Source organism: Pongo pygmaeus, chromosome 4 (assembly GCF_028885625.2).
Source record: "Pongo pygmaeus isolate AG05252 chromosome 4, NHGRI_mPonPyg2-v2.0_pri, whole genome shotgun sequence".
Lineage (NCBI taxonomy): Eukaryota > Metazoa > Chordata > Mammalia > Primates > Hominidae > Pongo > Pongo pygmaeus.
The window spans coordinates 181,794,843-181,811,820 of record NC_072377.2 but is presented as its reverse complement, the minus strand read 5'-3'; the positions used below and the strand labels follow the sequence as shown (position 1 = coordinate 181,811,820).

The 16,978-nt window shown below is 42.7% G+C and overlaps 1 protein-coding gene across 8 annotated transcripts in view; it reads right to left on the bottom strand.

The window, feature by feature from the left end:
• Nucleotides 1–16,978, bottom strand: part of UIMC1 (ubiquitin interaction motif containing 1) — a 114,777-nt gene that overhangs the window by 79,598 nt on the left and 18,201 nt on the right. For 2 of the 8 annotated variants that reach the window (XM_054489588.2, XM_054489598.2), the window contains exon 1: nt 1,785–1,878. The exons of the other annotated variants lie outside the window; for them this stretch is intronic. In XM_054489588.2, coding sequence (XP_054345563.1) covers nt 1,785–1,821 — 37 coding nt within the window. In that variant the 5' untranslated portion in view covers nt 1,822–1,878. Of the gene's footprint in view, nt 1–1,784; nt 1,879–16,978 lie in introns of those variants that run through there. 8 annotated transcript variants of the gene reach the window in all.

Here is a 16,978-nt window from a genome sequence, read left to right as displayed (position 1 = left end):
AATGACTGCTTAATGGATATAAGGTTTATATTGGGGATGATAGAAATGTTCTGGAATTAGAAAGTGGTAATTGCACAACACTGTGAATTTATTAAAAGCCACCAAACTGTACACTTAAAATGACTGAAATGGTAGATTTAGTTAGGTGAATTTTTTTTTTTTTTTTTTTTTTTTGAGACACAGTCTCACTCTGTTGCCAGGCTGGAGTACAGTGGCACGATCTCTGCTCACTGCAGCCTCCACCTCCCGGGTTCAAGCAATTCTCCTGCCTTAGCCTCCCAAGTAGCTGGGGCTACAGGCATATGCCACCACGCCAGGCTAATTTTTGTATTTTTAGTAGAGATGGGGTTTCACCATGTTGGCCAAGATGGTCTCGATCTCTTGACCTCATGATCCACCCACCTTGGCCTCCCAAAGTGCTGGGATTACAGGGTGAGCCACCGTGCCCAGCCTGTTAGGTGAATTTTACCTCAATTTTTAAAAAGGGGAGCCCCGGATGATTTTATTTTACAGCCAGAGCAGAGAATCATTGACTCAATCACAGATTTAAATAAAACCACCTTAACTTTGTTACAAACTTCTCAAACCATTCAATTATTCCTAAGGGAGTTGTTACATCTTATTATCAGAAGTAGTCTGTACAATACTAGCATTAAAGTTTTTCTAAAAAAACACTTAAGGGATTAAAAAATTCTAAATTAAGGGATAGTAACAACACACACACTCAGATGCTTACAATTTACAAAATCATTCCCCATCATAAAACTAGACACACAAACATCTTTTTCTGTGTTTAATGCATATTTTTAATGACTAAAGAACAAGAAATTACAAAGATCAAAAAATTAGCCAGGCGCAGTGGCTCAAGTCTGTAATCCCAGCACTTTGGGAGGCCAAGGTGAGAGGATCATCTGAGGACAAGAATTTGAGACCAGCCTGGACAACATGGTGAAACCCCATCTCTATTAAAAATACAAAAATTAGCTGGATATGGTGGCACATGCCTGCAGACCCAGCTACTGGAGAGGCTGGGGCAGGAGGATTGCTTGAACCCAGGAGACGGAGGTTGCAGTGAACCGAGATCACACCACTGCACTCCAGCCTAGTCAACCGACCAAGACCCTGTCTCAAAAAAAAAAAAAAGAAATATACACTTTTAACTTCTGTATTTAAATATAATTAACAATATTTACTGCATATGCAATGCAGAGGTAGCTAATTATTATTTAAGTATATATAAATTCATACTAAAGCAGTAACATCTCACTAGATAACTAGATATGACCTATCCACTATGGTCTAAATGTTTGTGTCCCTCCAAAATTCATATGCTGACATCTAATCCCCAATGTGTTGGTAAGAAATGGGGCCTGGGGCCAGGCACAGTAGCTCACGCCTGTAATCCCAGCACTTTGGGAGGCCGAGGTGGGCGGATCATGAGGTCAGGAAATCGAGACCATCCTGGCTAACACGGTGAAACCCCGTCTCTACTAAAAGTACAAAAAAATTAGCCAGGCGTGGTAGCAGGCGCCTGCAGTCCCAGCTACTCGGGAGGCTGAGGCAGGAGAATGCCGCGAACCCAGGAGGCGGAGCTTGCAGTGAGCCGAGATCGAGCCACTGCACTCCAGCCTGGGGGACAGAGCGAGACTCTGTTACCAAAAAAAAAAAAAAAAAAAAAAAAAGAAAGAAATGGGGCCTTAGGGAAGTCATGAAGACACAGCACTCATGAATGGGACTAGTGCCCTTATAAGAGAGGCCTAAGAGAACTTGTTTGCCCCTTTTACCCTTCTGCCATGTGAAGACGCAGCAAGAAGGTCTCATCTTTTAAGCAGAGAGCAAGCCCTCATCCGGCACCTTGATCTTAGATTTACCAGACTTCAGAACTGTGAACAAAAAAAATTGTATTGTTTATAAATTACCCAGTCTAAGATATTCTGTTATAGCAGCAGGAAAAGATTAAAAACCTATCAATTTACCATTACACAAATTAAAACACAAATAAGATGACATATTTGTACTTCCTAAAATAAATTAATTTTTATATTAATTCGCAAGAAGTAAATTTTCTAAACCCCAAACTATAACAGAAATAGAAAAAACACAAATGCAACTTTGTACAAATGTTGCCATATTTCTAATATAAACAGATTGTATATTTATGTTTTTGTTTTTTGAGAGAGGGGCTTGTTCTGTTGCCTTGGCTTGAGTGCAGTGTGTATGATCGTAGCTCGCTGCAACCTCTAACTCTTAGGTTCAAGGAATCCTCCTGCCCCAGCTTCCCAGGTAGGTAGAACTACAAGAGTACACCACCACACTCAGCTATTTTTTTTTTTTTAAGAGATGGGGGTCTTGCTATGTTGCCAAGGCTGGTCTTGAACTCTTGGCCTCAAACGATCTTCCTGCCTTGGCCTCCCAAAATGCTAAGATTACAGTCACGAGCCATCATGACTAATCAAGTCCTCAGTTTTATTTTTTATTTTTTTATGTTTATTTTTATTTTTTTTTTGAGACGGAGTCTCGCTCTTTCGCCCAGGCCAGACTGCAGTGGCGCTATCTCGGCTCACTGCAAGCTCTGCCTCCCAGGTTCACGCCATTCTCCTGCCTCAGTCTCCTGAGTAGCTGGGATTACAGGCGCCTGCCACCACACCCGGCTAATTTTTTTTGTATTTTTAGTAGAGACGGGGTTTCACTATGTTAGCCAAGATGGTCTCGATCTCCTGACCTCGTGATCCACCCGCCTCGGCCTCCCAAAGTGCTGGGATTACAGACATGAGCCACCAAGTCTGGCCTCAGTTTTAACAATTCACCTTACTCTACCTTTTTAGATTCAGGTCTGCTACTACCATAATGAAGACTAACCAAAGAGCAAAGCTCTTTGGGGAGAAACAGCAAAGACAACTGAGGGGAAAGAATATGAAATCTGGCAAATTGAGAAGACAGATCTGACCAGCCTGGGCAATACAGAAAGACCGCCTCTCGATCACCTGAGGTTGGGAGTTCAAGACCAGCCTGACCAACATGGAGAAATCCCATCTCTACTAAAAATACAAAATAATACAAAATTAGCCAGGCATGGTGGCACCATTGCATTCCAGCCTGGGCAACAAGAGTGAAACTCCATCTCAAAAAAAAAAAAAAAAAAAAAAAAAGAGGCCAGGCGCAGTGGCTCACACCTGTAATCCCAGCACTTTGGGAGGCTGAGGCGGGCAGATCACGAGGTCAGGAGATCGAGACCATCCTGGCTAACATGGTGAAACCCCAACTCTACTAAAAATACAAAAAATTAGCCGGGCGTGGTGGTGGGTGCCTGTAGTCCCACCTACTCGGGAGGCTGAGGCAGGAGAATGGCATGAACCTGGGAGGCGGAGCTTGCAGTGAGCCGAGATTATGTCACTGCACTCCAGCCTGGGAGACAGAGCGAGACTCCGTTTCAAAAAAAAGAAAGACCCCATCTCCACAAAAAAATTTTAAAAATTAGCCAGGTGTGGTGGTGCACACCTATAGTCCCAGCTACTTGAGAGGCTAAAGTGGCATGATCACCTGAGCCTAGGGAGGTGGAGGCTACACTGAGCCATGATGGCGCCACTGCACTCTAGCCTGGGCAACAGAGTGAGACCTCATCTCAAAAGAAGAGATAGATCTTAGATTAATACTTAGAGAACTGCCAGCCAAGAGTTCTTAACCTGTCAATCCAAAAGCCCTTAAAGAATCTACAGATTGGCTTCAGCAGATTAACTAAAATTGTGTGTAAAATTGGTTTTTTCTGTATCTTCCTTGGAAAAATTTTTATATTTTTTATTGAATTCTCAAAGGAGCAAAAGACCCAAAAGAGTGTAGAACTATCAAGATTTGGCCAGGAATAGTGGCACATGCCTGTAATCCCAGCACTTTGGGGGGCCAAGGCAGAAGGATCACTAGAACTCAAGCATTCAAGACGAACCTCAGCAACATAGTGAGACCCTGCCTAAATTAAAAAAAAAAAAAGGTGACCTTGAGTAAATAAAGCTTTCTTAGAACATTAAGAAATTTTTTAAATTGATAAATTTGACTTTATTGAAATTTAAAACTTCTGTTCTTTAAAAAAAGACCATTAAGAAGCCACAGAATGACAGTCTGGGCAAAACAGCAAGGCCTTGTCTCTATAAAAAAAAAATTTTTTTTAATTAGCTGGGTATGGTGGCACACACCTGTAGTTCCAGCTACTCAGAAGGCTGAAGTGGAAGGATCACCTGAACCAGGGAGGTCAAAGCTGCAACGAGATGTGGTCATGCTACTGCACTCCAGCCTATGCAACAGAGTAAGACCCCGTTATCAAAAAAGAAAACAAAAAGCCGCCATAGAATGGAAGAAAATATGTGCAATACATTTATCTTGCAAAAGACTTGTATCCAGAATATATAAAGAATTATTGGGCCAGAAATGTTGGCTTGCGCCCATAATCCCAGCACTTTGGGAGGCTGAGGCAGGTGGATCACCTGAGGTCAAGAGTTCGAGACCAGCATGGCCAACATGGCGAAACCCCATCTCTACTAAAAATACAAAAATCAGCTGGGCATGGTGGTGTGCACCTATAATCCCAGCTACTGGGGAAGCTGAGGCATGAGAATCACTTGAACCCCGGAGACAGGGGTTGAGCCAAGATTGTGCCACTGCACTCCAGCCTGGGCAACAGAGCAAGACTCCATCTCAAAAAAAAAAAAAAAATTCTTGGCCAGGTGCAGTGGCTCATGCCTGTAATCCCAGCATTTTATGAGGCCAACACGGCTCACCACAATCTCAACCTCCTAGACTCAAGCAATTTTTCCATCTCAACCTCCCAAGTAGCTAGGACCACAGGCATGTGCCACCACACCCAGCTAATTTACTTTTTATTTTTTGTAGAGACAAGGTCTCACTACATTGCCCAGACTGGTCTCGAACTCCTGGGCTCAAGTGATCCTCCCACCCTGGTCTCCCAAAGTGCTGGGATTACAGATGTGAGCCACCACGCCCAGGCACAAATATTTTCTTACCTTTTAAAAATATATCTAATCACCATGGCACGAATATACCTATATAACAAACCTGTACGTTCTGCACATGTACCCCAGAACTTAAAGACTTAAAGTATAATAATTATATATATAAAGTATCTCCACTGATAATTTTTAAGGCACAACCACAACATATGTATATTTACTTTTTTAACTATATGAATACTAATGTATGTATTTTGTGTACTGGAAAACATACAAAAATCTGCCAGGCACAGAGGCTCATGCCTGTAATCCCAGCACATTGGGAGGCTAAGGCAGGAGGATCACCTGAGGTCAGGAGTTTGAGACCAGCCTGGTCAACATGGTGAAACTCCGTCTCTACTAAAAATACAAAAATTAGCCGGGAATGGTGACAGGCACTTGCAGTCCCAGCTACTTGGGAGGCTGAGGCAGGAGAACTGCTTGCACCCAGGAAGCAGAGGTTGCAGTGAGCGGAGATCACACCACTGCAGTCCAGCCAGGGTGACAAAAGTGAAACTCTATCTCAAAAAAAAAAAAAAAAAAAGCATACAAAAATCAAAGTGTAAAAAGGATGAAATAGTAAAAAAACACTTGGGTAATGCAGGATAAACATGCTTATTAAACACATAAATAAATACCGAGAGGCTGGCTATGTCACTTTACATCTCTAGGTGGATTCCAAAAATTACACTCCAGCATGAACAACACACTGAAACCCTATCTCAAAAGAAAAAATAAAAAAAGACAAACCAATTTTTAAAAGAAGCAAGAGATATTAACAAACTTCACAAAAGCAGATATACTAAAGGCCAATAAGGAAAAACAAACAGATGTTCAATATCATTAGTCATCAAGAAATTACAAATTAAATTTACAATGGCCTAACACTGCATATCCATTAGAATGGCTACAATTGAAAATAGTGACAATACAAATGTGGGCAGGAATGCAGAATATAATGAACCTCTCATATACTGCTAATGGGAATGTAAAATGGCATAACCACTTTGGAAAACTGGCAGTTTCTTTAAAAAAAAAAAAAAAGTATAACTATCATGTTAGCCAGTCATTCTGTTGCGGGAATCTGGAGACTGGAGAGACCAATGGGTGGAACAGGAGGATTTTCTTTAGGTGGCCACCAGCCCAGCAGATAAACATCCAAAGGCTGAGCTCTGAACAAACACAGGGCTTGACTTTTATACACACTTCTGAAAGGGAGTTGGCTAGTTTGAATGGTGCGGTGGGAATGTGACGGTACGAAACTCATGGGGCAGGCAAGCAGGCTTACAGAAGCAGAACAAAGGCAGTTAATTAAATTGCGACAGGTCTCACAACGCAGGCATAGCTTGTGATCTTGCAGCTGCACTGTAGGGAAAACAGGAACTTACAAAACTTGTGAAACACAGGTATTTGTAGAAATAGTTATGAGAGAGGAATTTGTTTTCTTTTCTTATCCTCGCTCTGGGGCGGGGGTGTGGGGGGCAGTGTGCTGGAAGAGTCTCTGGAGCTCACTCCTTTGGGCTCTGGCTTTTCGGATAGTGTTATCAAGGCTCTGCCAGGGCCCTGCCTATTGCTGGCCTTGGAGTGAGTCAGCCAAGTACAGGAAAACTTGTTTTTCTCTTTTCAACTTTGCTTCAATTCCACTACTATTAATAACCCAGTAGAAATGAAAACATTACCACCCAAAAACTTTGTTTGTTCATAGCAGCTCTTTCCATAATGTCAAACACCAAAGACAACCCAGATTCCATCAACAGATGAAACAACAACTTGTGGGCTGGGCATGGTGGCTCACACTTGTAATCCCAGCACTTTGGGAGGTTGAGATAGGCAGATTGCTTGAGGACAAGGATTTGAGACCAGCCTGGCCAACACAGTGAAACCCTGTCTTTACTAAAAATGCAAAAATTAGCTGGGTGTGGTAACATGCACCTGTAATCCCAGTTACTCAGGAGGCTGAGGTAGGATAATTGCTTGAACTCAGGAGCCGAGATCATACCACTGCACTCCAGACTGGGCAACAGAGAAAGACTCTGTCTCAAAAAAAAAAAAAAGAAAAAGCACGGTGGCTCACACCTGTAATCCTAGCACTTTGGGAGTCCAAGGCAGGCGGATCACGAGGTGAAAAGATCGAGACGATCCTGGCTAACACAGTGAAACCCCAACTCCACTACAAACACAAAAAACTAGCCAGGCATGGTGGCGGGAGCCCGTACTCCCAGCTACTTGGGAGGCTGAGGCAGGACAATCGCTTGAACCTGGGAGGCAGAGGTTGCGGTGAGCCGAGATCATGCCATTGCACTCCAGCCTGGGCAACAAGAGTGAAACTCCATCTCAAAAAAAAAGAATATAAAGTGGTACATCCACTTTGGAAAACAGTTTGGGAGTTTCTTAAAAAGTAAAGCATGGGCCAGGCGCGGCAGCTCACGCCTATAATCCCAGCACTTTGGGAGGCCAAGGCGGGTGGATCACGAGGTCAGGAGATCGAGACCATCCTGGCTAACACGGTAAAACCCCGTCTCTACTAAAAATACAAAAAATTAGCCGGGCGTCATGGTGGGCGCCTGTAGTCCCAGCTACTCGGGAGGCTGAGGCAGGAGAATGGCATGAACCCGGGAGGCGGAGCTTGCAGTGAGCCGAGATCGCGCCACTGCACTCCAGCCTGGGCAACAGAGCGAGACTTCGTCTCAGAAAAAAAAAAAAAAGTAAAGCATGTATCTACTACACGACCTAGCCATTTCATTCCTAGGTATTTACTCAAGAAAAATAAAGACGTGAATGTTCATGGCAGCCTTAGTCATAAGAGACAAAAACTGGAAATAACCCACATATCCATCAACATGTGAATAAACAAATTGAGACATATCTCTACAATGAAAAATTACTCAACAATTAAAAGGAACAAACTACTGATGCATCCAACGACACAGATGAATCTCAAAGACATTATGGTGAGCAAAAGAAGCAATGTCTAAAAGACTACAAACTATGATTCTACCTGTATGAAACTAGAAAAAAACTAATCAACAGTTAAAGGAAAACAGACCAGCATTTGCCTGGAGCCAGGTCAGAAGAGGAAGAGAAATTACTGGTAAGGGGCAGGAGGGTAACTTTTGAGGTAATGTTCTCTATCTTGATTGTGGAGGTGATTACACAGTTATATATCTTGATGAAAACTCAAAAGTGTCACTGAGTGGTGTTAAGTCAATAAACAAACTAAAAAAGGACTTGTGGTTATCATCATGACAATGTAAGGAGGTTGACAAATCTCTTCTCAAGAAAACTATAAAGCTAACCCAAAACAGTCAAAACAACCATTTCAGCACTTGGAAACTGACCAAAAGCATAAAACAAACTAAGAAATGTTCACTCATGAAAACGACTGAACTTTGGGTAAGAATACCATGAGTCTCTGTGATTCACACCTAGGATCAACTCCCATATTCAGTACCCTACTCCTCAGTTCAAATCACAGGTTGAATTATGAGTCCAATAGTTTAACCAGGGAAGGACAGAACATGAGTACCAACCACTGCACTGCGACAGCTGAAGGGAACAGATGAGATGTGGAGTATCGTTACTCCAATCTTAGTGGCCAATTGCCTGCCATTGGGTCTTACCTGAGACAAGCAACAAATGAGATGAGTCAGAGATTTATCAGAAAGCTCCATGAAATAAGACAGCCATACGAGGATTCATAAACTCTCAAAATATCCCAGAATGGTCAGAGGCTGTTGAAATGCACAGCAGAGACCACAATAGGCCTAAGCTTCCTACATAACCCTGCTCAGCAGGATCTACGTGCACGTGCGCGCACACACACACAAATTTGAGAGCCCTGAGGAAAGTAAGAGTTGAGGCAGACTTGAAAGCTAGTACACACCTTCCAGCCCTGTACAGAACCAAAATGTTATCTTTAACTCTCTTTCCCTCATTTTTCATAACCAATTCATCCTTATGTGCAATTGATTTCACCTCCTATACATCTCTTTAACCTCTCCATTTCTTTTCATTTTCACCACTATCACCATCCAAGCTACCAAAAACTCTCGTGTAGACAATTTTAACAGACTCATAACTGGGTTCCTTACTTTTACCACCGTTCCCCTCCAATCTCTACACACCAAAGCTGTTATCTTTTCAACTGCAAATCTTAAAGTACTCCACTACTTAAAACATTTCAGGCCGGGCACGGTGGCTCACACCTGTAATCCCAGCACTCTGGGAGGCCAAGGCGGGCGGATCACGAGATCAGGAGATCGAGACCATCCCGGCTCACAGTGAAACCCCGTCTCTACTAAAATTACAAAAAAATTAGCCGGGCATGGTGGCGGGCGCCTGTAGTCCCAGTTACTCAGGAGGCTGAGGCAGGAGAATGGTGTGAACCCAGGAGACGGAGCTTGCAGTGAGCAGAGATTGCACCACTGCACTCCAGCCTGGGCGACAGAGCGAGACTCTGTCTCAAAAAAAAAAAAAAAAAAAAAAAAACCATTTCAATGGTTTCCCACTACTTTTATAGTTAGGACATTTTTGCTCTTAACATAGTCTACAAAGTATGTCCCATATTATCTGCCCTCCTGCCAGATTGCTCTTTCTAAGCTCTCTCACAGTTCTTAAGCCCCAGCCATACTCCTTTACTGTCATGAGGCCTCTATACTTGCTTCTTATGAATGGAAGATTCCCCAACATTCCTCTTCACCTAGTTAATTCCTTCTCATCCTTCAGAAGAATAACTTTCTCAGAGAAATCTTTCTTGGCTCCCCAAATTGGTCAAATATCTCTACTATACATTTTCAAAGTGCCATGCACCTCTGTCAAAATCAGTTATCACAGTTTTAATTATACATTCATTTGCGTGATTTTTAAGGAAATGTCTGTCTTTCTCAATGGACTATAGCCTTAAGGAAGGCAAGGAAGAAAGTCCCAGCACCTACCAAAATGCCGTGGCAAATGATAGGGGATCAATAAATACTTATTTGCAGTGGTTCACACCTGTAATCCCAGCACTTTCGGCAGATCATCTGAGGTCAGGAGTTCAACACCAGCCTGGCCAACATGGTGAAACCCCATCTCTACTAAAATTACAAAAATTAGCTGGGCATGGTGGCACATGTCTGTAATCTCAGGTACTTGAGTGGCTCAGGCACAAGAATCACTTGAACCCAGGAGGCAGAGGTTGCACTAAGCTGAGATTGCGCCACCACTACACTCCAGCCTGGACGACAGTGCAAGACTCTGTCTCGAAAAAAAAAAAAAAAAAAAAGGCCGGATACGGTGGCTCATGCCTGTAATCCTACCACTTTGGGAGGCTGAGGCGGGCGGATCACCTAAGGTCGGGAGTTCGAGACCAGCCTGACCAACATGGAGAAACCCTGTCTCTACTAAAAATACAAAATTAGCCAGGGGTGGTGGTGCATGTCTGTAATCCCAGCTACTCAGGAGGATGAGGCAGGAGAATCGCTTGAACCCGGGAGGCGGAGGTTGCGGTAAGCCGAGATCGTGCCATTGCACTCTGGCCTGGACAACAAGAGCAAAACTCTGTCTCAAAAACAACAACAACAAAAAAAAAAATTATACAAACCTTAGAATAATTTAGTGTGGTGAATGTATATGTATTTTTCTCCTTTATTCAAAATTCCTACAAGTCTGTGCTCATTTTATAATCTAAAAATAACGCTCAGGCTGGGTGCAATGTCTCACGCCTGTAATTCCAGCACTCTGGGTGGCCAAAGCAGGAGGACTGTTTGAGCTAGGGGGTTTGAGACCAGCCTAGGCAACACAGCAAGACCCCGTCCCTACAAAAAAAAAAAATTAAAAATCAGTCAGGCATGGTGTTGCATACCTGTAGTCCCAGCTACTCAAGAGACTGAGGTGGGAGATAACTTGTGCCTGGGAGATCAAGGCTGCAGTCACTCCAGACTGAGTGACAGAGCGAGATCCTGTCTCAGAAAAAAAAAATAATAATAATCCTCAAATCTTGCAGCATTTTTAAGTTTTCTAACATACATTTTAGTTTTTAGCATATAAGTCTTATACGTTTTATTAAATTTAATTTTTGTGGGTACATAGGTGCATATATTTATGGGATACATGAGATGTTCTGATACAGGTACGCAATATGTAATGATCAGATCATAAAAAATAGGGTATCCATCCCCTCTTTATCCTTTGTGTTACAAACAATACAATTACACTCTTTTATTTTAAAATGTGCAATTACATTATTATTGACTATAAGTCATCCTATTGTGCTATCAAATACTGGGTCTTATTGATTCTATTTTTTTGGTACCCACTAACCATCCCCACCTCCCCACCATCCCCCACTACCCTTCCCAGCCTCTAGTAACCATCCTTCTACTCACTATCTCCATTAGCTCAACTGTTTTGATTTTTAGATCCCACAAATAAGTGAGAACATGCAATGTTTGTCTTTCTGTGCCTGGTTTATTTCACTTAACATAATGACCTCCAGTTTCACCCATGTTGTTACAAATGACAGGATCTCATTCATTTTTATGGCTGAATAGTACTCCATTATGTATAAGTACCATATTTTCTTTATCCATTCATCTGTTGATGGACACTTAGGTTGATTCCATATCTTGGTTATTGTAAATAGTGCTACAACAAACCTGGGAGTGCAGATATCTCTTCAATATACTGATTTCCTTTCTTTTGGATATATACCCAGAAGTGGGACTGCTGGATCATACGGTAGCTCTACTTTTAGCTGTTTTGTTTTGTTTTGTTTTTTGAGATGGAGTCTCGCTCTGTCGCCCAGGTGGGAGTGCAGTGGCGCCATCTCAGCTCACTGCAAGTTCTGCCTCCCAGGTTCACACCATTCTCTTGCCTCAGCCTCCCAAGTAGCTGGGATACAGGCGCCCGCCACCACGCTTGACTAATTTTTTTACACTTTTAGTAAAGACGGGGTTTCACCGTGTTAGCCAGGATTGTCTCAATCTGACCTCATGATCCGCCGCCTCGGCCTCCCAAAGTGCTGGGATTACCAGCATGAGCCACCGCGCCCGGCATACTTTTAGTTTTTTGAGGAACCTCCAAACTGTTCTCCATAGTGGTGGCAATAGTTTACATTCCCACCAACAGTGTACAAGGGTTCCCTTTACCCCACATCCTTGCCAGCGTTTCCTATTACATGTTTTTGGATATAAGCCATTTTAACTGGGGTGAGATATTTCACTGTAGTTGTGATTTGCACTTCTCTGATGACCAATGATGTTGAACGCCTTTTCACATGCCTGTTTTCCACTTGCATGTCTTTTTTTTTTTTTTTTTGAGACGGAGTTTCATTCTTATTGCCCAGGCTGGAATGCAATGGCACAATCGTGGCTCACTGCAACCTCTGCCTCCCAGGTTCAAGTGATTCTCCTGCCTCAGCCTCCTGAGTAGCTGGGATTACAGACACGCACCACCACACCCGGCTAATTTTGTATTTTCAGTAGAGATGGGGTTTCTCTATTTGGTCAGGCTGGTCTCGAACTCCCGACCTCAGGTGATCCACCTGCCTCAGACTCCCAAAGTGCTGGGATTACAAGCCTGAGCCACCGTGCCCAGCCTGCATGTCTTCCTTGGAGTAATGTCTATTCAAATCTTTTGCCCATTTTTTAAAGTGGATTATTAGATTTTTTTCCTATAGAGTTGAGTTCCTTATACATTCTGGTTATTAATCCTTTGTCAGATGGGTAGTGTGCAAATATTTTCTCCTATCCTGTGGGTTGTCTCTTCACTTTATTGTTTCCTTTGCTGTGCAGAAGCTTTTTAACTTCATGTGATCCCATTTGTCCATTTTTGCTTTGGTTGCCTGTGGTTATGGGATATTACTCAAGAAGTTTTTGCCCAGACCAATGTCCTAGAGAGTTTCCCCAAAGTTTTCTTGTAGTAATTTCACAGTTTGAGGTCTTAGATTTAATATATTTAATACATTTTTATTTGATTTTTGTATATGGCAAGAGATGGAGGCCTAGTTTCAGTCTTCTGCATATAGATATCCACTTTTCTAAGCACTATCTATTGAAGAGACTGTCTTTTCCCCAATGTATGTTCTTGGCACCTTTGTTGAAAATGAGTTCACTGCAGGTGTGTGGATAGATTTATACGTAAGTTGTTTTATGGGGTTTTGTTTTTTGAATAACTAGCGAAAGAAATCAAAGATCTAAATAAATAGAGACATACTATGCCCACAGGTTGGAAGCTTCAACATAGTAAACATATCAATTCTCCCCAAACTGATCTAGGTTGTTGTTTTTTTCCTTCAACCTTTGGGAGCACAGAACATTATCTTAGGTTTAATGCAATTCCTATAAAAATCCCACTAAGACTTTTAGTAGACATAAACAAGCTTATTCTAAATGTATATAGAAAGGCATGGGCCCCAGAACAGTTCAAACAATCTTGACAAAGAATAAACTGAGGGCCAGGTGCGGTGGCTCACGCCTGTAATCCCAGCATTTTGGGAGGCTGAGGTGGGCGGATCACAAGGTCAGGAGATCGAGACCATCCTGGCTAACACGGTGAAAACCCGTCTCTACTAAAAAAAAAAAAAAATACAAAAAATTAGCGGGGCGAGGTAGCAGGCGCCTGCAGTCCCAGCTACTTGGGAGGCTGAGGCAGGAGAATGGCGTGAACCCAGGAGGCGGAGCTTGCAGTGAGCTGAGATCACACCACTGCACTCCAGCCTAGGCGACAGAGCGAGACTCCGTCTCAAAAAAAAAAAAATCAGCCAGACATGGTGGCACATACCTATAATCCCAGCTACTTGGGAGGCTGAGGTACGAGAATTGCTTGAACCCAGAAGGGAGAGGTTGCAGTGAGCCGAGATCGCACCACTGCATTCCAGCCTGAGCAACAGTGAGACTGTCTCAAAAAAAAAAAAATTAGCTGGGCATAGTGGCGTGCGCCTGTAGTCCCAGCTACTCAGAAGGCTGAGGAGAAGGGATCTCGAGCCCAGGAGTTCGAGGTTGTGGTGAGCTATGATTGCACCACTGCACTCCAGACTGGTGACAGTGAGACCTTTTCCCAAAAAAATAAAAATAAAAAATAAAACAACCTCTGGTGATCCAAGTCAGAACATCAGTTACCTCTGGAGGGTACTGATTGGGAAAGACACAAGGGAGGCTTCTGAAAATGTTCCATACCTTGGTGATACTTACACGGGTGTACACATTGAACTGTACAATTAAGATTGGTTCACTCTACTGTATACAAATGATATCTTAATAAAAAGTTTTTAAAAATAATAAACATGGCTGGGCACGGTGGCTCATGCCTGTAATCCCAGCACTTTGGGAGGCTGAGGCAGGTGGATCACGAGGTCAGGAGATCGAGACCAACCTGGCTAACACGGTGAAACCCCGTCTCTACTAAAAATACAAAGAATCAGCTGGGCGTAGTGGCACGCGCCTGTAGTCCCAGCTACTTGAGAGGCTGAGGCAGGAGAATGGCGTGAACCCAGGAGGTGGAGCTTGCAGTGAGCAGAGATTGCGCCACTGCACTCCAGCTCAGGACAGAACGAGACTCCGTCTCAAAAATAATAATAATAATAATAAATATTTGATGAGTGAATATTTCGATAAATCCTAAGAAACCCGAATATATCATTATGAGGAAACACAGGTTCAGAAAAGTAACTTGCCCAAACACAGTAGGCACTTGCACTTTTGTCTCCTAACATGAAAACTGGACTCTAATTCCATGACTTATGTCTCCTCTAACTAAAACTGCTGCTCGATACAGGATATGCACCTATAAATATTTGCTGAGTGAATAAGGAGCACAAGGTGTATATTTAAATTATTAAATGCTATATATGCATTTAATGCACAGGATAAAATTAAAGGCAAAAAAAAAATTAAAGTACCACGAAGCACTTTATCAACTAATTACAATGAGCTTATTTCTGTAATTTTAAAAAACAGGTAAATGCATACCTACACACACACACATATAAACACACACCCTTGATATTTTATTTCCCAGTTTATACTCAGTCTCAATTTGAGACAGGTGTGTAACAACAGAATTCAAACATACTTTGAGTAGTAATTGTAATATAAAAGGATATGGCTGAAAAAAGTTGTATGGAGGATATAAAACTTAAGGTAGGCCGGGCGCGGTGGTTCACGCCTGTAATCCCAGCACTCTGGGAGGCCAGGGCAGGCAGATCACGAGGACAGGAGTTCAAGACTAGCCTGACCAACATGGTGAAACCCCGTCTCTACTAAAAATACAAAAATTACCCGGGCATGGTGGTGCGCGCCTGTGATCCCAGCTACTCAGGAGGCTGAGGCAGCAGAATCACTTGAACCCAGAAAGCAGAGATTGCAGTGGGCCAGGACTGCGCCACTACACTCCAGCTTGGACGACAGAACAAGACTCTGTCTCAAAAAAAGAAAACAAACAAAAAACTTAAGGTAATCCTTAAATCTAAGAGCATAGCATGAGTAGTACTTGGCAGCAGAGATGAGTATGGGGGAAGAGTGGAGAAGCGTAATGCACTGGGAAAACCTCTTACACAGAGTAGTTTCCATCCTATTTAAATGTTTCCTGTATCGTGTGTGTGCACGTGTATTGTTATTGAGACAAGGCCTCACTCTGTGATGGAGTGCAGTGGCATGATAATAGCTCACTGCAGCCTCGACTTCCCAGGATCAGGCAATTCTCCCACCAGAGCTTCCTGGGCAGCTGGGACTACAGACATGTGCTAATAAGCCCAGCTAATTTTTTGTATTTTTTGTAGAGACTGGGTTTCACCACGTTATCCAACCTGGTCTTGAACTCCTGGGGGCAAGCAATTGCCCACCTCAGCCTCCCAAAGTGCTGGGATTACATGTACCATATATTTAAACCAATATGCTCAAATTTGATAGCAAAGAAACCTATACCACAAAATATACCTAATTTCTAAAAGGCAAGTAAATAAATAACCCACCATAGAACCACTCAAGGTGGTTTTTCAAGGCTCAAGGTGGGTTTTCAAAGAATCACAGCAGATGAAGGATCAATAAGAAGCATTGAGTAGAGGCTCCCCACAGATACAAATTCCAAAATTTCCAGTGCTTCATGAGATTTAGCCACACTAAATTACTGTTTTCCCCAGTAATTCTAAAAACGTAAATAAGAAAGGTCCCTGATCAGTTCATTTAAACAAGCAAGCCTGTATATAGTTCAACTACTTTTTTTTTTTTTAAGTTACTACCCTTCAAGATGAAGAACTCACTAAAATTGTGGTCTATCTTCACTTACTGAACTAAAGCTAAAATGAATTACCACTGTCAATGAAGGAGGAATCAAGTCTGGATGCCAACAGCAGCTTCTTAATGACAACTAAGAAACAAAATGTCTCCAGAAAGATGCAGAAGCAGGACAGGTGCCCCAGTAATGAGACTTATTTATTTCACAGGTAACATTTTGGGCAGTGTCCTTGAAAATCCTCAATTTCAGATATTATTTGCCATTTTCTTTCAGCACATCCATCGTCTTGATCTATCTGAAGAAAAATCACTGACAAGGTAATTTAAAATCTTGACAGTCTGGGTACCAAACTTGTCAAAATTGCTTTGAAAGCTTGGGGGCTTAAGAACAATCCTTTATAAATGATTGACTTTTACCCCTAAATAGGTACCTAGCACTTTCTTTATTTGGAGACAAGGTCTTGCTCTGTCACCCAGGCTGGAGTGCAGTAGGACAATCAGCCCCGACCTGGTCCAAAGGTCAAGCAATCCTCCTACCTCAGTTTCCCGAGAAGCTGGGAACCACAGGCACGCGCTACCACGCCCAGCTAATTTTTTTTTTTTATTTTGAGGGTTTTAAGAGACAGGGTCTCACTCTCTTACCCATGCTGAAGGGCAGTGGCACGATCATAGCTCACCTGCAGCCTCCACCCCCTGGGCTCACGGGATCCTCCTGCCTCAGTCACCTGAGTAGCTGAGACTATAGGCAAGCGACATCACACTCTGATAATT